Below are 21,949 nucleotides of genomic sequence, written 5' to 3'. Positions count from 1 at the left end.
AGTGCCGCTGAAAGAAAAGTTGAGTTGGAGAGATGGCGGACGGGCTCGTTGTGAAACCCCCGAGGCCCCCGATGGCTTCACTGCTCCCCTGGAAATCCAGAGCGGCTGCATGGGAGCAGTGGGAGAGTCCCCACCAGGCCCCAGAGCCGCAGCCAGCACAGATCAATAACCAGACCTCCAAACATGCCAGCGCCTGATCTGCTCCTGCTGTTTGAAGTGCAGAGCCGCTGATCCCATCCCTCACATGGACGAGAATCTTATGTAACATCTGTTTGTGATCCATTATTCATCCCCATTCTTTGAGATAGAGAGAGAAGCAGAGTTATTGATAAACTGCTGGGGCCAAATGGACGTAGTTGTATACAGTGGAGGTCCAGGTCAGTTGCTTTAGACTCACCTGACTCACATTAATCTCAGAGCTGTGATGAACACAACATGATTTATATGTTTTTAACAGTCGGACTCTGCTCTTCAAACAGCTCAGTGTCGAAAATCTGCCTCTGAACTCAAGATACCTTATGTCTCCTGGTTTAATACATCATACACTGCAGGAATAATCTCTATATTCCACACTTCTATCCAACAAGGAAAATAACCACTGGATTTAAGATGCATTGATCCCACATAAACTGGAGATACATCAGTTTTCTTTTAAAATAAAATACATCCAAATAACAGAAAATCATGCAGACGAATAGCGTATTGATTATCCTTCTGAATCTGACCCTGCCACACTCAAATATGTATAAATAGTGGAGCAGTGAAAATCTCTCTAAAATGCAGAAATTCTTGAGTTTGCCCTGAAGATCGTGAGCTGCAGTTCTCCAACAGCAAAGAAAACACAAGTGCAAATGAGATTAACGTCCGGAATGCTTCAGTATTGATCCAAACACTCTCTATACGTGTGTGTGTGAGTGTGTGTTCAATATTTACATGGATGCACTTTCCATGCACTTTAAAGGTGCTGCAGCTTAAGTGGGCTTTTTGCTGCGGGCTGCGGGTGAATCGTCTCTTCAGGAATTCAGACAGATGCAGAACACATCTGTGTTGTGGTGTGAAAACCTGGAAAGTCCAGATTTAGTTGCATATTTTTTACACGTGTGAATTAACGTCCTGTCAGTTTATTCTGTAATAATAATTCTAAAAGTGTCAAGTGAGGTTGGATACAAATAAAAATGCTCACAAGCGAATATGTTGATTTGCTAATGTCGTGGAAATGTATCATGAGATTTGAAATAATGAATTTCTCAGACCGGAGTTGTCTTTAGAGGTTTAATTATTAGCTCTGCAGAGGTTTACACAGTCAGCCACATGGCTCAGAGTGCAACCACGAGAAGTTAAAAAGGAAGGTTTTTCTACAATGTGATACAAAACAGAAAGCTACACAAACCGTTTGCTGTCTGGCAGTGTCATAGAAAGAGGAATCCAGCACACAGTTGCACAAATAACTGGAGGTGAAAGACAGGAGGTGGAAGACATTGATGTTGTATCAGCTACGTGCAGAGAAAACAGTCAAAACAGTAGTAAGACATTCTTCACAATAGTAAGACATTGATCAGTGAAATTTTCCATTACACTAATTACATCTGAGACAAATGAGAATACCATCAGTTTTTAAGTAAAGAATAAAGTCACATTTTCACCTGATGATGGCGTTACAATGAATGTTGGCCTCTGGGTGGCGCTATACAAATAAATTATATTTAAGCCCTACTATTTGTACTAATTATCCAATTGTCGCTCCTTGAAAACCTTTTCATATCAATTGCAAAGAGCATTTTGCAGATTCAGCAGATATGAAGTCTGACTCCAGCAGCGACCAGACAAATGGACTGATGACAGATAGTCTGATTATCGGTCTGGACGACAGAGAGAATGAGTGATGCAGGGTAATGGCGTTCATTAACCGAACGCCTGCGCTGGTGTCATCAGGGCTTCGATCATCTCAGCGTCAGAAGGGCAGGAAGACGCTCGTGTTAATGCACGAACCCAGGATGTCGTTCCCGATCATAAAGAACTGATATGTTGACAGAACGACTTGAATTACTCCTGAGTTGAGTCTAACGCTGCATTACGCCCTGGGAGACTCGCAGCACTCAGACTGAGGGACGTGAGCATCGCTGAGGACAGTCTCCGCCTCCGAAGACGTCCCAGAGCAGCGGAGAGAGTTTAGCATTTAACACAACAACAATGAGGACCTCAGGGGTCAAAGGTCAGCAGGCATTCGATGCTCTGGTGCTGCAGGAGACAACGGCCTCTGTGTTGCAGGACACAATGGACGTCTCAGAGGGAGAAGGAGGCGTCTGCTCTCAGAGAAAACACAACATAAGTGACTGGACGAGGAGGAATGCTGAGTGCTAAGTTAATGACGTTCAGTCAGAGGTCGACGACTATTTCAGCCCAGAATCAGAGACGCTTGCTCTGTTGTTATCTTAACTTTTCATCCAGGGTCAGATCCAATCGTTTCAGGTTTTATACGAGACGAGGAAATAATTTATTTGAGGTTAGCGACCTCTTCTGGGAACATTCGACCTTATGATCCTTGCGGTCACGTAAATCATAATTATCTGATGCTCCCAGTCATGATTCAGGATTTACTCTGTGACAAAGTGCTGGTTGTATTATTTTTGTGCCAACTTTACCTCAAAGGCCTTTACTCTACTTTGGCTGTGTGTCAAGTTAGAGCAAAAGCAAAGCACTGGTGTAAACTAACATCAGGTGGTTTATTCTTTTACTTATGTAATAAAAAAAAAGGCAACAACACAGTGAAATACTTCTTTATTTAATTTCTTAGGAAATTGTACTGGGACAATAAACAGTTTTGCCGTCTTGAATCAGCAAGAAGAAACACTCAGCAAGAAGAAACACAATTCATATTTTGAGATATAATAAGATTAATATATAATCAATATCCATTTTTACAGTTAACACTAACATGAGTACATACTTTCCTCTTTGATTTGAGCTGCTCAGCATCATCATCAGGTTGAAAGACCACAAACTGAAGATGGACTCCACAACAAACGACTGGTGAGTGATTTATCTCGTGTTCCTGCTGAGGGTTCATTAGGTTTCTAATGCATCTCTAATGTGATTTGAGTTTAATCATTAAAAGCACAGACACAGACCTGGACTGCAGCGGAGCCTCGCCCTGGGATGCTGGATAAGAACCCGGCTGAGAGCGAGAACCCGGTGATAACCCGACCAATCGCCCCACACTGCATTAGGTGTAATGTGATTGTAACTGATTGTGTTATTTGAAAGTTTCCTGCTGAGGCGGCAACATCAACTCTTCTCTAACACCTGGTTTTATTTAGAGGACGTTTGTGTATTGATCACAGTGCAGGAAAACATCAGCAGGGGAAAGAGATCATGTGAATATAAGTATGAAGGGAAATATTAAGAGCAGCAGCAGTTAACTGTTATTAAAACAATTCAAGTTAAAATGGTTAAGATGAAGAAATAGAACATGTTATATCTCTTATATTTTCACCTATTACTCATCTATTTTATGTCTGTTTTTTGTTTTACTTTTAATTTGTTTTTCGATTAAATCCTTGTACACAATGGTCATATTTTTATATTTTATTTATATTTTACTTAACAAAGTTTGTGTTTGTCTTGTATTTCTATTTCACTTCTAGTCATGTTTTCAACCTACAGGCTGATAGATAGATAGATAGATAGATAGATAGATAGATAGATAGATAGATAGATAGATAGATAGATAGATAGATAGATAGATAGATAGATAGATAGATAGATAGATAGATAGATAGATAGATAGATAGATAGATAGATAGATAGATAGATAGATAGATAGATAGATAGATAGATAGATAGATAGATAGATAGATAGATAGATAGATAGATAGATAGATAGATAGATAGATAGATAGATAGATAGATAGATAGATAGATAGATAGATAGATAGATAGATAGATAGATAGATAGATAGATAGATAGATAGGTAGGTAGATAGATAGATAGATAGATAGATAGATAGATAGATCTTCTTCTCCATCATGTTTCTGGATCTGTGCTGCTCAGTGTAGGGTGCAATCCCCGCTCTGACAGCCAGAGGGAGCCATGTGCGTATGGGTGTGCGTCACGCAGCGTCAGAGGAAGAGTGGAGCCAACATGGCGTCGTCCACCTCTCTCTCTCTGCTTCTCTGTTGTTTTGCTTCGTGTTCACTGCTCATCAGCTGCTTCACACTTGAATCTGAACCTTGTTACAAACCCATCAGGGACCACAGACCCCGATCCGTCAGGTGAGAGACCAGCGAGGACACATTTCACTGCGACACAGCGCGATGGACCCGGTTTGTTGTTGTTTACCTCTGAGCGACCTACTTCCGGGCAGCTGTTATCAAGATGCTACTAACTTCACTGACATTAACACAGATGTAGAAGAAGATTTAAATCTCCTCTGCAGATTAAGCTGCTTTATTGTGAAGGAAGATGGAGATAACACATAGGAAGGAATTAAAACCTAAAAACTAGAGTGTAAAATGTGCCAGAGAAAGTGCAACGCTGATTGACATAGAAATGCAGATGAATAATAAATAATAATATTAATTTATGGGATGATGTTCTTCTATTGGAGGGACTTTGCATTTATTCATTTGTATTCTCTTTGTTGACAGGTTGAGTTTCTCTCTTGTGTCTTTAACCAACGAGAAGCAGCATATAAACAAATTCTAATAAGAATATAACTTGTAGCACTTTAAGTTATAAGTTTAAGTTATAAGAATATAACTTAAAGCTCTTGTGCTAATGAACAGACTGTGTTTAGGATTTGGCCCATTCAGTAATTCATCTGTTTTCATACGATATATGAAAACATATATCACTGCTCTTTGTTTTCCTGTTGTTTTATGACTCGTACACAGTGTGGGGTCCAAAGTTCTGAACCCCCCCGAGCACTTAAAGTCATTTTTGTTATCTTACACTCACTTCATCATTATCTTGAAAAAGATACAAAACTTGTGCAGCAACATCTCTGTCAATAGAAAGCTCTTGTTCTAGAGAAGTTGTCTCAGAGGATGAGACACAAATCAGAGACAGTTAAACCAGACAGTGTGGACATGTCTCTTCAGACCGTTCTTCTGTTTTCTATCTAACAAATTCTACATCTGTTATGAAGTAGATTTTCTAGTCTTCATTTGATGCTGTGAAGCCTCAACAATCTGATGGCATGTATTTTTATATATATGGTTATCTATGGCTTTATATATAACATGGTTCAATGATGGTTCAATACACTTAAAGATATAAGTTGTTTCCCTCTCTCATTTCAGGACCCAGGCCCGGCCTCATGAGTACCTGAATGTGTCGGACCTTCCTCCGTCGTGGGACTGGAGGAACATCCAGGGAAAGAACTATGTGAGCACCACCAGGAACCAGCACATCCCACAGTACTGTGGCTCCTGCTGGGCCATGGGATCCACCAGTGCATTGGCTGGTAACTATGACAACAGAGGGAGGGAGGAAACAAGTGAAGAAGGATATATAGAGTAGACAATAGATGATATATCCTCTTGGTAATATTTGTTATTTTCTTTTGTCCAAGACCGCATCAACATCAAGCGAGGGGGGGCGTGGCCGTCGGCGTACCTCTCCGTCCAGAATGTGATCGACTGCGGGGGGGCGGGCTCTTGCTTCGGAGGAGATCACCACGGAGTCTACGCTTACGCCCACGAGCAAGGCATCCCGGACGAAACCTGCAACAACTACCAAGCCAAAAACCAAAGTAAGCATGAATTTGGGAGCGTAATCATGTGGACGACCGGACGACAGCCATCACTCAAAGATTTATTGATTAAAAACAAGTCACAAAATGAACGTTTCAGCTCTGCATGATAAAGACTCCTTTTCTCTCTGATGTGGACAGAGTGTGAGCTGTTCAACCAGTGTGGGACCTGCTCCTTCTTTGAGTCCTGCGGCGTGGTGAAGAACTACACTCTGTGGAAGGTGGGAGACTACGGAGCCGTTACTGGAAGAGACAAGATGAAAGCAGAACTCTACAAAAACGGGCCCATCAGGTAGTGGAAGTCCCACAGACATCCTGTCCTCCATCTCTTCCACTCATCCGTCCGCCCACCTGCTCCGTGGGGAGGATGAGAGCAGATTCTTAAACATACTCAACTCTTTATTAGTTCAGAAAGTTTATATTAAAACCTGTTTAAGTAAAAATTACAGCACAGAGCGTATTCAAATTATGATTTTAATGTGAATTTCAAGCCATAATGTGTTGAAATTCATCATAAACACAATTTTTTCTTCTTCATACATAAAAATATCTTTAGTTTGCTTTTCCAATACTTGCAGATATGCAAGATTAAAACAGTCGTAACCATACACTATTTATAAGGTTGAATAAAGGGAAGGCAAACTATCTACATCGCCCTCTAGTGGCTGGTTCGGGTATAGGTGGTAAATCCCATCTCATTTGTTTAATGTTTCTGATACGTTCGGTTTGAATAAAAAAGAGTTAAAGGTCATGATTGGCAGCTGAGAGTGGTTTGACAGACCTCAATACCATCCCTCTCAGACTCTGGCTCCAGTGAGGTCAAAGGCACAAGATGGTGGCTCCTGTATCCAGTGAAGGGAGTGGGGACGTGTCATCGACTATTTTTAGAAACAGTCTGTGGTCGTCATTAAAAGTGTATGATCCTAAAACAGCATAAAAAAATTAGAAGTTCAGCTTTTTGTGAATGTGAATGCATGAGTGTTGGTTCGGAAAGAAAATAATAAATGTTTTATTAATAATATCTGCAAAAAACATTAAGTTATTTAAAGACTGTGTAGAAAAGAGGTGATTTTGTGAACATCTGATGAAAAAAAGCTCATCTTTTATTCCTATTTGAGAAACATTGAAATGCTCTCATGACATTTGACAGAAAAGATAAAGATGTCTCCCCTCTGTGTGTCTCAGTTGTGCCCTGATGGCGACCGGCGGCCTGGAGAGTTACTCGGGGGGGGTTTTCTCAGAGTTTCACCCGCTGTCTCTGCCGAATCACATCGTGTCGGTGGCGGGTTGGGGGGTGTCGGAGGAGGAGGGGACGGAGTACTGGATCGTCAGGAACTCCTGGGGAGAGTTTTGGGTAGGTCTCTCTCTCTCTCTATCTCTCTCTCTCTCTCTCTCTCTCTCTCTCTCTCTCTCTCTCTCTCTCTCTCTCTCTCTGCACCACACCCTGCAGAAACACTGCTCCCTCCCTCACTTCTTTCTGTCCCAGTGTTTCACTCGAATAGAACATTCAGTTCTTTAAAATGTATAATTTTCCACTGACATTTGGCGTCTCGTTCACAGAGTGAATAATCTCTTGTGTTTTTGTTTTTTTTCAGGGAGAACACGGCTGGGCGAGAATCGTCACCAGCTCCTATAAAGGAGGAAAAGGCAACTGGTTCAACCTGGGTATTGAGAAACACTGTATGTTTGGAGACCCCATTGTTACATAGACACACAGATACACTGATGAACTCTTAGTTTTGTCTTGTTTGGTTCAGTAAAATTATGGCTGGAAATTAAAAAAGCTAGGAAATATGTTAATTTGTGAGGTTTAGAAGAAAAAAAGCAATTTACTGTTTTATTTAGTTTTTTATTTGAGTTATTTCAAATTTTATTTCATTTAATGAATCTAATTTTAGAGCTGAGCCCCATTCAGACAGGATCTGTGCACAAACCTGCTCCAGCTTTAAGCTGGAAATGACTCACTCCAGCTCCATTATCATCACATTTCCACAGGAGCTTCTCCGAGCTCATTGAAATTCACCTGTGGTGAAACAGCCGTCGGCTGCTTTGAGAAAAAAAAAGAAGCTTAACACTAAACTCTGTTTCTCAGCATCGTCAGGTTCACACTATCATATCACACATTCCTGCACACTGAGCAGCCGCCTGCTGCACTTTGGTTTCTCTTCATATGTAAATGTGTCACATGGAAGTTGGAACTTTGTCGCCTTCATTTATTAAGGAAATGACAGAATCTGTGTTTTCTGCAAAGTTGAGACACTACACCCTCTGTGGTGGTTTTATTTGACTGATTCTAGTTTATTTAGACCAATTGTATTTAAATCCAACTACTAAAATGTGTTTTAATAAATGATGAAACCTTTAAATCCATCACGAGAATGTTTGTGTGTTTTTCTAGATTTAAGACCTGAAGTGTTTTAGCTTTAATTGTGCTTATTCTTTTTTATATAATAGAAACCTGGAGGGGAGGGAGTAAATATTTAGATTTCAATTAAATTAAACTAATTTATCAATTAATAAGATTGTTTATTTTCTATTAACTGACTAAACGAGTCCTCTGAGGCTCTGGTTGCTTCCTGGTTGCTTGAGGAAATAAATAATAAAAGCCAGCCCAAGGGGTTTTACCCAGTAAAAGCAGGATTTGTAACATAAAATATCGAAGCTGTCTTTTCACACAATGGAGAGTGGCTTCAAATTAGAATTTCAACTTGTTTGGTGTTGGTGAATCTCTCTCCTTGACCCGAGGCTGCACAAGGAAACCTTAGTTATCTGTTCATCTAAATTTAAGTCCAGTTTAATTTTAAATCGTTCAAAACAAAAAAGCATTGAGTGGAGACAAACGAGGCTTCACATGTGACAGAGAGCCGAGCTTCCGTCTCTGCTTTCGTCTGGAGACTGGAATGTTCATTCATGAGGCAGAAAACATTCCCGTGTTTGACGAGTGACATTCCTTCCTCTGCTCCTCATCATCATCATGTCCTGCGTCAGTGTCGCTCTGTGCTGCTGCTGCTGCTCTGTGCATCGCTTTACTTCTCACTGTTGCTGCCTGAGTCACAAACCTGCAGCTGAGTCCCCCCCCCTCCTCCTCCTCCTCCTCTTCCTCCTCCTCCTCCTCCTGCTGAAGAAACAAGTTTAGTCCAAGGTCAGAGTGAGGACGCGACTCAAAGGGAGTAAATAGCTCCTCTGTGCATGTTTGGTCTGACCTGCAGCAAACCAACCAGTTCAGCAGGTAACTCAACCTTCCAGGGCCACGACTGGAATGTGACTGACACTCCTCGGTGGTTTCAGAGGTGACACAGGGCTTCACTCCTGCTGGAGGTGATTGGATCTCTGCTCTCACTCACTTCATCACATTTGTCCTGTAGCTGTTGGCTCCAGTCCCTCAGTTTGTTTGGACCGCTGCCAAGGTTCACTGATCAGATTTATCACCAGAGAACTTAACTCCATTACACATTGATTACCTGGATTCTTTTTTTTAAATAACTTTCACTCCAAGTGTTTTTAGTCTCTTCTCCATCATGCCATCCTCCCTCCCACCCCCTGCTCAGGGAAATAATAAGACAACGTGTAGTCAAGCTGGCAGATGTGAGCAAGAAAAACACAGGAAGTTTCAAGTTGAAATTGTAAGTACAATTCTGAGGTACTTGTACTTCAATTTCCATTCCCTGCTTCTTTAAACTCATGTTTACTTTTGTAGTTTTTGTTCCACTACATTTATTAGACTATTGTTATTTTTCAAAGCTGTAACCAAAGGAGCATTTCACATTAAACTTCCTGGTAATCTAAACAATTAGTTTGAGGCTCAAAGGAGTCAAATGTTTTCAATATTTCACCAAACTGGTAAAAGCCACAGTAAAATAAAATATAAAACTCATTTAAACCTAATTAATCATCTTATAAATATTGTGTGAGCATTAAGAGAAGCATTAGGGCCCAGTTTCTAGTATTTACTCATTTACTAATTGTTAACTACAAATATGAGGTGCTTAGTACTGCATTAAGTTCCTTTTACTCCAACAGTATTTGATAGGTTGAGTTGGTAACTGTGCAGATTAAGACTTTTACATAATAAGGAAATCTAATAAAACAGGAATTTTTTTTAAGGGTTAGGGTTCAGAGCTAAAACAATTCTTTAAATTAATCAAATAACCAGTTAATCAGTTAGTTACTATGCATGATAATCATTTAAAATAATTGTTCATGTGTCAAACATCTATAGGATCTAGATTTGAGTAAAACACATTTCAACAACAAGGCTGCTCGAAGTGCTTTATGTTAAACATTAAAATCATGTTGACAAATTGTAAAAGCAACACAATTACAAAAGAGAAGCATTTAAAAATAAGTTAAAGAGTTAAATAGAAAATAAAATAAGTAGAAAAGTGAAGATATTAGTGGATTGAATCAAAGGCAAACAGGTATGGGGTGCCGTTTGTAAAGCAGCTCACGCTGAAAATAACAGCAACATTTTGTCACATTTAGCTTCAAACCATGTTTAAAAAACTGGTGAATTTTTGAGAGTCACTTTTTTGCACATTTACAACAATACTTGTCAACTTAGAGATATTTTAAATATTTAAATCCAAATGTTGAATGTTACACTTAAATGTTAAATGTTAAATGTTAAATGTTAAATGTTAAATGTTAAATGTTAAATGTTAAATCTAAATGCTAAATCTAAATCTTAAATTTAAATCTAAATGTTAAATTTAAATCTAAATCTAAATGTTAAATCTAAATGTTAAATTTAAATTTAAATGTTAAATGTTAAATGTTAAATGTTAAATGTTAAATGTTAAATTTAAATTTAAATCTAAATCTAAATATAAATGTTAAATCTAAATCTAAATCTAAATGTTAAAGGTCATCATCATTGATTGCAAATAAATACAAGTATAATTCATTGTAGGATTTGACTTACAGGGAAGTAATGTTAAATCACAGTGTGTTTTTTATTACTGCACCTGACTGCTCCCTCCTCCCGTCACGCAGACTGAAGCCTCTGTGCTGTTTTATTTTGAAAACCGGTCAGAGGACGTGTTATTTCCAGCTTGACTCTGAGGAGCAGAGATGCTGTAGCTGCGGATCCGAGTCGACCAGAGGCTGGAGGCTGCAGCTCGGATCACACGCATAGGATTACTCTCCCGTTCCCAGCCTGTCGTTCGGATCCTCCTGGTCTTCTCCCTCCTCCTCCTCCTCCTCCTCCTCGGATCCGGGACCATGAGCATCCCCCGGCCGCAGCCCTGATCCGCTCCGGGGGGTCCTGAGGAGGAGAAGATGCCTCATGGACCAGTCCATCGCCTCCAGTGCGCCAGTGCCGGGCTCCTCCAGCTCCCAGTGACAGAGACATGCCTCGGGTCAGCGTCAGGTGGACGGTGGTCCTGCTGCTGATCCTCGGGGTCTTCGGCTCCTTCCTCTTCTGCGAGTATCTCATCTACTTCCCGGCCATCCTGCAGTGCTCCTGGCCGAGGAGCATCACCCAGGCTCCTCGGGACCCGGTGGACCCGGTGGACCCGGTGCGCGCCATGGTGCTGTCGGACACGCACCTCCTGGGAGCCGTGGGGGGGCACTGGTTCGACAAGCTCAGGAGGTAAAGTCTCCATCCATCCAGCCTTCATCCATCCATCCATCAATCCTCCATCGGTCACCCATCACCCGTCCATCCCAGCTGGAGTGACGCGTAAAGCGACAACAAAACACAATAATCCTCCATGTATCCAAACGCGCAGGGAATGGCAGATGGAGCGAGCGTTCCAGACCGCGCTGTGGCTGCTCAGGCCCGAGGTGGTCTTCATCCTGGGGGACATCTTCGACGAGGGCAAGTGGAGCTCCCAGCAGGTAACCCCCCCCCCCCCTTCCCCTGGTCCCCCCCTTTTCACCATGTTTTTGCTTTGTCTGTAATGAGGATGCAGAAGAGATGCCAGTGCTCTCCTCCACCTCCTCCTCCTCATCATCATCACCATCACCATCATCTTCATCACCATCCTGTACCAACCAGGCCCGGGAGGCTGCAGGATTTGTGGGGAAACATCAGAAAACAACAACAGCAGCAGCAGCAGCAGCAGAAACCTGCAGCCTCTCTGTCCTCCATGCTCCTGCACATCCATCCCTGCTTCACCAAAGATCCCCCCCCCCACCCCCTGGGAACTCTCTCACAGCATCCATGACTGGACTGACAAGAGAAACACATCGAGTCAAGAAAAAAGGGGGGAAAGTGGTGAAGTGCCGGAGCAGCACAGAGAGAAATCCTCCATTTAAAAGATCTGGCAGAGAGTTAAATCTCCTCTGATCCACTGTGTTCATTTTTTCACATCTCGTCTGATTTGTATTCAGCGAAGCTCGAATCCTTTCTCAGTTGGCAGAGAAAAGAAAATGATGAAATTAAAGCCGCAAACCAGTCGCTGTTCTCCTCCTGATGATTGTTGTTGTGGATTCATCGATTTGTTGTTTGCTCCACGGACCAGAAAATGACAAGACGACGACTTGTTTCATGTGAAATTCGTCTTTAATTAACAGTAATTGTGCCGAACGCAAAGAAATTCAATTTGTTATGATTCGCAACAAAGGAACAGAAGCAAATCTTCACCTTTGAGGGGCTGACACTCGGCACATTTGTGTAATTAACATCTTAAACAATGCATTGATTATTTAAATGCTCAGTTGTCATTTCGGCGCTAATTAAGAGCAGCAGCAGTGGCTCATTTAGTCTGTATGGAAAACTCCATGTTCACCCCTCAGCACTGATGTGATTAAAGGTCCTCTGAGCCGCCTCGGCCCCTGCAGGTGTCAAATTGAATCTGGAGCCCGAATCAAAGCGGAGCGGCTCAGTCACCCACAGGGGGCGACAGCGTGACCCCCAGAGACCCCATTAACGCTCATGAGCTTCCCAGGGGACCTTTCTCTTCTTCTTCTTCTTCTTCTTCGTCTTCCTCTTGTGGAAGACGCAGAGTGAACCCTGCCTCAGCGGCTGTTTGTGTTGTGTCTCCGCAGCACTGGGAGGAGGACGTGCGCCGCTTCCACAGGATGTTCAGACACTCCACTGACACAGAACTGGTTGTACTCGTTGGGAACCACGACATCGGGTTCCATTATGAGTAAGAACGAGCTGTGCAGCTTTATTGTGTTATTGTTTCTGTCGTTCCACCTCTGCTCTGGTATTCAGGAGACACAAGCGGGACAAAGGACTTTGGTTTCTCTGCACGTCACTCGGTAAAACACCTCAGCACCGTGTTGGTTTTTTTAAATTCCTGTTGTTCGCTGCCCCAGTTCCGGAAATATCTGACGACAGACGTCTATTCGAGCTTCACTTTGATCTGAAGAGGTTTTGTAAGGGGACGAGTCGGTTTATTGGCTGCCATGGGAATGTCAATAACAGCGGCGCATGGTTACAGCAGCAAACAAGAAGCAGGAGAATGAAAGGACCTGGTCCACACTGCAGAGCCTTACAGGAAATGTTTGATGTTTTTATCTCTAATTGTCAGGGACACGCTGACGTGTGTGTGTAGGAATTTGTAGAATTTAAAAAGCAACGATTGGTAAAAACCGTAGTTTATTTCCATTTACTGGTATAAACCTTAGACTGTGAACAAAGATGGACGACACATCTCCACTTCCTCCCACTCTCCAGAAATGAAGCCAAAGATATCCCGGTTATATAATCGTCACCATCTTGTGGCAAAGACGTCAACTAGAGTCAGCGTTTGTGCAATAGCCTTAAGGGGGGTGGGGGGGGGGGCAGCAGTATCGAGGTCACGCCGATAAACACGCTCGACCAATCACGAGTCAGTCTCAGCTGTCAATCATGTTGTTTCACCCTGGTCCTTTTCAGTGAGATGGGAACGACCTTAAAATGGCAGAAACCATCTTTGAGAATAATGTGTTTAACACGTAGTGGTGACTTCTGCTTTGCCCTCATGTCCCATCCACTAACACGGAGCAGACAGGAGTTAATAACCTGTACTGCAGCCTGCCACCAGGGGGCGTCTACAGGCTCTGGATTCACCTTTAGGGAGCAGTCACGTCGTCCATCTTTAATTAAAGTCTAATACTCACAAGGGAGAAAATAGTTCCCAAACAAATACACATTTACTAAAGATAATTTCATTTTGCAGAAAGAAATAACTAAAATAAATAGAAATAAAAATCAATACATTGTAGAAATGTAAATTGAAGTCAGACAATAAAAGCAGTGAATATGGTTTTAGTTCTTTTTGTACTTAACATATTTATATTTGAATATATATGTGTGTGTGTAGATCTCATTTTATTAGATATCATCACAGTGGTTTTATTTTATCGATGTTATAGTAATTTCTGAGTCTGTTTGTGGTGATTTTGTGTCTCATTGCGTTGAGATGTTGTGTTCATTGTGTTCACCCCCCCGGCCTGTAACACTGTTTCTGTAGGAGACTGTTCTTGTTAGATTCTCAGTGGAATCACCAGTGCAAACATAACAACCATCCCACAGTCTAGAATCTGAGGCCTGTGATTCACAGCGGGAGGGGGGGCCGAGGTCTCTGATTGGTCCGCTGCTGCAGCAGGAAGTCGGACTCTTACGTAAGAGCTGAGCAGCAGGTTAGTGACGCTGCTGGTGTGTCTCCTGCAGGATGGACTGGTTCAAGCTGCAGCGCTTCGAGAAGGTCTTCAACGCCTCGTCCACCAGGGTCGTCACCAAGAGGGGAGTGAAGTGAGTGACAGGTCATGTGACTCGGGAGGCCCACGGGTCACAGGTTTGATCCCCCGAGTCAGTCTGTGGCAACAAAATGATACATTTTTATACAAAACGACAAAACATAACATACAAGACACAATTAACCAATTACAGCCACATTTCACACAGTGGACATGTTGCTGTGGATCCAAGATCTGCACAAATATCTTTCTTATCAGGCTTTGTTTGTGTTTAATTAAGTCCTTACATATTTTCTGTTGTTGTTACAAATGGAAAAAAAAATATTTTTTCAAATATTTAATAAGATAAGGTCTATTTCCCCTGGTTCATATTTTTATAAACAAATTGGAATATGAGAGACAGATGGAAAAGACTGTGTTGCAGCATCTCGTCAAGGGCATTGCAAATAGAGTGAAGAACAAAAGACTATGTACAATATGTATGAGAATATGAATATACAATATGCAAAGAATAAATTCACAGCTATTGCCGGAGGAATGAGAGAGATTTGGTGAGGACAGCTCAGTGCAAACCTCATGGAAACCTTCTAAATCAAGTCATGACGCATCTGATTCCCCCCCCTCAGCTTCCTGCTGGTGAACAGCGTGGCCCTGCACGGAGACGGCTGTCCCATCTGCCAGTCGGTGGAGAAGGAGCTGATCAAACTCTCCAGGGACCTGAACTGCTCTCTGCAGGTGGGAGGAGGCGTCTCACACCTTCACACTTTCACTCTTTCACTGCAGAGGAGAACAACGCACATCCACAGTGTCCACGTGCTGATTGCTCCTCTGGCTCTCTGCCACAGATCCTCACTCACAAGCACAGAGATGTGAAATATAACAAAACGTGGGCTGGTGTTTCAGGTGGATGAGTTCTCTGTGTCGTCTCCTCCTCAGAGCTCGCAGCCCGGCAGCGGAGGGACGGACGGATGTGAAGGTTCGCAGCTCTATCCTCCCACGCCCCCCGTCATGTTACAGGTAAAACACACGTGGGCATCCCTGCAGGTTCTGGATCTGATCCGCCTGAACCTCGAGATCTCCTCATGCATCTGCTCTGGATTCAGTCACTCCTCAGTCTCTTTTCAAAGCCCCTGTCATCAGTTACATTTCCCTGTTGGGAGAAAGTGGTTAAGAAACGCATCGTAGCAAAGAATTCATTTAATTCCTGGTTTTTAAATCGGGTTAATCCGTCCCTCTGGTCCTTCTCCATCTCTGTGACTCTTTGTGTTTCTTCTGTGTCTTTCTGTCGACTCTTGTTTCACTTTTCTCTGTGGTGGTGTTTCGTCTGTGATCATTTTGCTTTCTCTATTTGTTCGTGTGTGTCACTGTGAGTCTTGTCTTGTGTCTCTTTGTATTAGTTTTCTTTCTTATTGTTATTATTTTGTGCTTTTTTTGTGTCTCTCTGGTCATTGTCTATCTGCTTTTGGTCTCTTTGTGTCTTGTATTGGTCATTTTATGTCTACGTGGTTATTTTGTGTCTCTTTGCCTTATCTCTGTGGACATTTTCCTCTTCTTTGGTCATTCAACATTTGTTTCCAGTCTCTTTGTGTTTGTTTTGTGTCTTTTTCATCATTATTTTTACCTGTTTTGGTCATTTTTGTGTCTCGTTGTCCATTTCATGTGTTTTCTTGGTCATGTTGGGTCTCCTTGTGTTTTCCCTTTCTGTCATTTTGTGTTTGTTCAGTGTCTCTTTGGTGTGGAAATCTAAACATGATTTGTCGATTGTGTTGGTTACCACCTGAAGATAAAGGTTCAGAAATCAAAATCACAAAAGAAACAGCATAATCCTTTAGTTTTTATCATTCTGACTAATTTGAAACTGTGTAATTGGACACATACCAACATGTGCACTGAAACTCACACAATATTTATCCCCATCGATTCTTTACTTGATAACCTGACAACAGTTACAGCAGCTGAGTGATGGTTTCAGGTTATTCATTCAAAAAGCCGTCATGTGACTGGCTCCTCAAACTAAAAGCTGAGGATCTGAAGTTTGACTCTGACTCGGTGTTAATGTGAGAATTTCAACTGTGCTTCAGATAAAAGAGAGAAGAGTTTGAACTCCCACATTCTGTCAGCAGCGAGTTCACATCAGATCCATCACTTCAGTCACAGACCTTCATCAAACGACACCTCACAGCGCTGCATCTTTAATAAGCCGGCTGTCGACAGGCTGCAGGGATTCAAACCTGTGATTTCCTACAAACTTGTCAAGCGTATGAAAATTACTCACAACTTCAAAGACGTCATTATTAGTTAGAACCATGAGACATTTATTAAATAAAGCAAACATATCATCAACAAACTTTTATCAACCCACAGAATTTTAGTTTTAGTTTTCAAAAATAACAATAATGTCAGACTGAATTTGGGAGAAATATGTTCAAAATAAGGTATTTTAAATATAAAGTCAATTCATAGAGCTGCAATACAGAAAAACAATATCGATGTGATTATATAACAGAACTTGTGAAAACATTAGTTTATCAACCTGAAAACTTTTTTAATTTAGTGTTTAATTAGTTATTTTATTAAAGTTATTAATCATTTTCTCTTTAATATGAAAGGAGACTGTGAAAAGCCCTAAAGACAGTTACAACTGATCGACTGTTTCAACACTAGAGTTTATTATATTTGTGTAATTTGTCAACTTGTTCATGGCTGCAGGTTTTGCTCTAATATTATAAAATGTTATAATTTATTTAAACATATTTAAAATAAGACAAAACGTCCCTATGAGCTGAATGACTGTGATCTGCTCTGCAGCACTATCCCCTGTTCAGGGTGAGCGACGCCGCCTGCACGGGACAGGACGCTGCACCGTCCGCAGAGCGCCACCTGCTGTTCCGAGAGAAGTACGACGTGCTGTCGAAGGAGGCCTCGCACAAGGTGAGTTGCTCTGCAGTCCCATCACATCCCATCACATCACCTCTGCTGGGGTTCTGTCAGAGCTCCCATGTGTCCTGAGCCACACTCCTCCAGTTGAGACGCAGTGACACCGACCCGCTGCTACAGAAGGCGTCGCTGGCAGGAGCAGCAGATGGCGACGGGATGAAAGTGATGATGTAGAGCATCAGCAACCGCTCTGTGGTCCTGATGCTGGTCTCTCTCTCTCCACAGCTGCTGCAGTGGTTCAAGCCGCGCCTCATCCTCAGCGGACACACCCACAGCGGATGCGAGGTTCTCCACGACAACAAGTACCCAGAAGTCAGCGTGCCGTCCTTCAGCTGGAGGAACAGGAACAACCCCAGCTTCATCCTGGTGAGAAACAACCAACAAACACACAAACAACACAAACAATACACAGAACAGGAAATGACTCTGATGACTGATACTCTGAGGACTTTAGAATTTTACTGTTTGTTTGCAAAAGTAGATTTTTTTATAGAAAAACTATTCTTTACAGCAAATAAATGAAAATAAATATACTCAAAACTTTATAAACGCAATGAGCGTAAAGAAATGTTGTGTATTTGTGTGAATTATCAGCCTCTTGTGTGTATTTGTTTCCTTTTACACGTGTTTGTTTCTGTTTGTGAAAACCATAAAAACAAGTAGATAAATGGGTTTGTTAGTCATAAATAATAATACAAGTTATAAGTAGTAATTCTAAGAAATAAAGATAATATGGAATGAAAAAAGTTTATAATAATAGTAATAACACATTTTAATTATTTATTATTCATTCAATACCTTTATAACAACGTTATGATAAATGATAACATGAAAGGAAGTTTTGTCTTTGTGATGAAACTAAATACTAAAACTAATAACCACTAGTGAACATAGTGAATCATTTGAACAGCCAAAATCTGCAATTATATTGAATTAAATTGTAGATATTACTCTGTGTGTAAATAAGCAGCTTTTCCTCACATGTAAGTGGTGATGATTTATTCATGTTTTGTGTTTCTGCTGCCCCCAAGTGGCTGCAGCGTTAAGTTATTGATTTTTTGGTTTTCCTATGGTTAATTGATTGGTCTATTGATTGATTGGTTAACTGATTGATTGCTTGATTGATTATCTCACCACAGCTTACACACTGACTCCAAAACAGAAAACAAATAAAAATAAAACACAATTTCCGACTGAATAATGATGTGAATTTTTTTTCATCTGTTTGTCAGCCTGCTAATAATGAATTTTGATCTCAGTCCAAAACCAAACTGAGACACTTTGCACCGCAGTAGGTTTAGATCATGAGTCAGTATTGTGATGTTATAGTGAATATTGCCCCCCCTCTCCCCAGGCGTCGGTGTCACCGGGCAGCTACGCTCTGTCCAAGTGTTTCCTGCCGGAGGAGAGCACGGTGATCGGCGTGTACTGCTCGGCCGGCGCCTGCATGCTGCTGCTCTTCCTGGCGCACTGCCTGTGGATGAAGGGCCTGCTGCAGTGCCTCAGCCTCTTCCTGCTGGGGAAGCACAAGTCTCTGTGAACTGCGTTACCCAGGATGCACCAGGCTGCAGGACACAGCCATGAAGTCTCACCTGCACACACTTTAAGTGAAGATCCACAACAATGTGATTTTCCTCCTGTGAACGGGGCCAAAACTCATCATCAGCATCAACCACGATTTGTCCAAATGTCTCGCGGCAATGTGAAGGACTTGAATCTATATTTTAAATGTTTTTAAAAGGGACTCAGAGTTTATTCTTGGTATCACCAGTGATGATTTTTTGATGAGTTTGATGAAGGAACAGACGGGTGAAAATCTATTGTTTGAAGTATTGAAAAAATGAAGGAAGACAAATCGATCCACTACATGTGTAAATTCTCACGTCGCTGCTCTGATGGAAGGTGTTAACATGTGTTGGTAGTTCGTCTCCCTCACTGTGAACTGCTGTGAAACACTGTCTCCATCGTCCTCCCCATCATCTCCTTGTGTTTTTATGATGCATATCTGAATATATTTATTGATGAATCTCTGTGCCAAATGTTTGTGAGGATTTTTGCCAAAGCTGTTGAAGCGTTTCTGATGAACTGTAAATAAATAAATCAGAATCTAAAGGAGTTTCATGTCGTTTATATGAGAAACATCAAGAGACATCTCCTCAAAAGCTTGACACTTTCAGAACAGATGGAAATAAGGTCATTAAATTAAAGTGACTCAAATTCTTTGTTTACAAAATCACCTGAAATCAAATGTCAGTATAAAAATATCAGACTCTGTGTAAGATTCTAATTTGAATGTTTCAAGTGTTTAAACAAATCAGACAGTTAATAAACTGTTTATTCTGTGACAGCTCTTACTTTAACATCTAATTGTCTATTATGATATTTAATAAGCTGCTTTGTGGCAATGTTCGATTTTTCTATGATTTTTCCACCATCATTATGAATCAAGATTAATTAGTAAAAAATTGTATTAACCTTATTATGAAGTCTATATTAGTTAGACACTTAATTTAAAATGATGAAAAGATAAATTCCCAATATTCAAGAAGCTAAGGATTTTTGTTTAATAATTGAGCAATAATTTATTCACTAATTTATCAAAGAAATTGCTTCAGCTCTAGTTTGACTCAATTCATTTTTAGAAAAGGCTGCTTTAAATAAACATATACATACATAGTTATCTAAAATTACATCTCATTTTTAAATCCTGATCTTCTTAGTTACAGGTAAAGATATTTACTATATAAAACTACTGTTATATAAAATATATTAACCATTTAATATAATTTTTCAATCAAACCCTTTTTTGTCCATAAACACTGTCTGTATATTTAAAGGTTCTAACTAAACCTGCACAGGTTTATGGTTAATAATGGATTATTCATTATAATGACTAAGAAATCAAATGTTTTTCAGATTTATGCAAAATATTTATTCAATGTGTTTGTTTTGTTTTTTGTGTTTTTCCTACAGCTGACAGTTTCTTTAATTTTGTAACAGTTCAGTTTAAGTTGATTTATTCTTTTTATTTTGATATATGTATATTTAATGGGAGCTCAAAACATCCTCAGAAGTGTTTGTACTTTAACGAAGTTAATAAAGTTCTTAAAACTTGTGTTATTCACAGTCTGACTCCAAACACCTTGAACCTGATTAGCACGTTCCTGTGCAGGTGTGCAGCTAAATGCTAACACTCATGCTAATCCAATCTGAATCAAAATAAACTCTTAATCTTATGTATTAAATATAACTTTCCTGAAGGTTGTAATGTTTGGTTTTTGTTGGTGTTAATTCAGATGTAAAATCATTTTGGAGAATGAACTTCAATCAGAATCATATGTTAAATACTTTAAATACCCGTCTTTATAAACAGCAGCACAAACTACATCCTCCAGAATGATTGTACATGTAAATCAACACAGTTTCAACTGAATAGTAATTTTCTAATGAACCTGCAGCTGAATGTATTGTATATGTACGTGAGAACCAAAGCAACAATCCTAAAATGAACAAAATAAAACGGAAACAAACCAGCTCATCTGCAACAAATCTGGACACAACTGGACACCAAGGTGGAAATAAAGCAAAGTCCTCTAATGTGCCTCTTTATTTAAAGAAAATAAAAATGTCATTTAATCATCCTCCCAGGCCAAACAAAGGTTTTTGCACCTCCAGTCAGTTCACTCTCGTTTGGGGATAGACGTGTACTGTAGCAGAAGAAAAGGCTGATGCTGTTTGTACAAGGAGAAGAGCTTGTCTTGTTGGGTGCTGCTCACACATTCATAGTGCCTGTGCCATCGGGTATGGCTCCAAAGGACCAAAGAATTACTAATATTGCACGCTCTCATTTATTCATCTCCATTCTAAACATGCTTTCCTATGTGTGTATGTATACATATTTACCGTATACATACATAGGTATGTACACCTAGGCACACACATAATTAAACATGTATAATTGTACATATATATTTATATAGACCTATAAATTTACATGTACATACATTTATAAAATTTTACACACAACGCACACTCGCCCTCGCATACACACGCGCACACACACACGCATACACACAATGCGTCTGTGAGTCTATGTTTGTTTTATGTACACATGCGCACAGGCACGCACATCAGTACAGATCTCAGACACACTTCATATCGAAAAAACGTTGGTTCCTATTAAAACAACACCAGGTTGCAATTTGGACACTTTCAATGGATTTCCAATGTTTGTTTAAAGCTGTGAAATTCAAAAAAAAAAAGAAATAACAACCAAAGAATTTAAAAGAAAACAAAAAGGAGGATAAAAGAAAAATCAATTAAAAGAAAAGAGAAACAAAGAAAAGGCATGGCGCTGCAACATCTGGTCTTCACTGCAGGTAAGTGGTTAATTTGCATAATGTATACAGGTTTTTAGGATTTTTTCCCTATTTTTTATTTTTTACTAAACAGCATTTCCTTTTTTTATAAACCAGAAAAAACTAAACTCTACAGAGAAAGTCCCCTACCCGCAGTCTTCCGCTGCCGATAGAGTTTGACATCAAGCTGTACAGCGCAGTCGAAAACATACTTACATCTGAGCTCATTTACAGGTACAGCCATAATCAAGGCACAAAGATCTACAAGTA

At 40.6% G+C, this 21,949-nt stretch overlaps 2 protein-coding genes across 2 annotated transcripts; both read left to right on the top strand.

Annotated features, from left to right (window-relative positions):
• Nucleotides 1–4,130: 4,130 nt before the first annotated feature.
• On the top strand, nt 4,131–8,123 carry LOC133018009 (cathepsin Z). The gene is made up of 6 exons (XM_061084294.1): nt 4,131–4,272; nt 5,302–5,465; nt 5,574–5,753; nt 5,895–6,045; nt 6,939–7,107; nt 7,349–8,123. Exons 1-6 carry the CDS (start codon nt 4,142–4,144, stop codon nt 7,460–7,462), a joined length of 909 nt encoding a protein of 302 aa, XP_060940277.1. The 5' UTR covers nt 4,131–4,141; the 3' UTR covers nt 7,463–8,123.
• Nucleotides 8,124–11,101: 2,978 nt separating this feature from the next.
• On the top strand, nt 11,102–18,861 carry mppe1 (metallophosphoesterase 1). The gene is made up of 9 exons (XM_061084253.1): nt 11,102–11,343; nt 11,483–11,591; nt 12,744–12,847; nt 14,359–14,439; nt 15,011–15,119; nt 15,321–15,401; nt 17,193–17,315; nt 17,547–17,687; nt 18,676–18,861. Exons 1-9 carry the CDS (start codon nt 11,102–11,104, stop codon nt 18,859–18,861), a joined length of 1,176 nt encoding a protein of 391 aa, XP_060940236.1.
• The last annotated feature ends 3,088 nt before the right edge of the window (nt 18,862–21,949 follow it).

The sequence above is a fragment of the Limanda limanda genome, chromosome 13 (assembly GCF_963576545.1).
Source record: "Limanda limanda chromosome 13, fLimLim1.1, whole genome shotgun sequence".
Lineage (NCBI taxonomy): Eukaryota > Metazoa > Chordata > Actinopteri > Pleuronectiformes > Pleuronectidae > Limanda > Limanda limanda.
This window is presented reverse-complemented; position numbering and strand designations above follow the sequence as displayed.

Bases quoted from the DNA above. Each gene is read 5' to 3' on its own strand.
- mppe1 (XM_061084253.1), top strand. From the start codon at position 11,102: ATGCCTCGGGTCAGCGTCAGGTGGACGGTGGTCCTGCTGCTGATCCTC. The intron at 15,402-17,192 runs GTAAAACACACG...TCTGCTCTGCAG, and splicing joins CGCCCCCCGTCATGTTACAG to CACTATCCCCTGTTCAGGGT. The intron at 17,316-17,546 runs GTGAGTTGCTCT...CTCTCTCCACAG, and splicing joins CGAAGGAGGCCTCGCACAAG to CTGCTGCAGTGGTTCAAGCC.
- LOC133018009 (XM_061084294.1), top strand. From the start codon at position 4,142: ATGGCGTCGTCCACCTCTCTCTCTCTGCTTCTCTGTTGTTTTGCTTCG. The intron at 5,754-5,894 runs GTAAGCATGAAT...TGATGTGGACAG, and splicing joins CTACCAAGCCAAAAACCAAA to AGTGTGAGCTGTTCAACCAG. The intron at 7,108-7,348 runs GTAGGTCTCTCT...GTTTTTTTTCAG, and splicing joins ACTCCTGGGGAGAGTTTTGG to GGAGAACACGGCTGGGCGAG.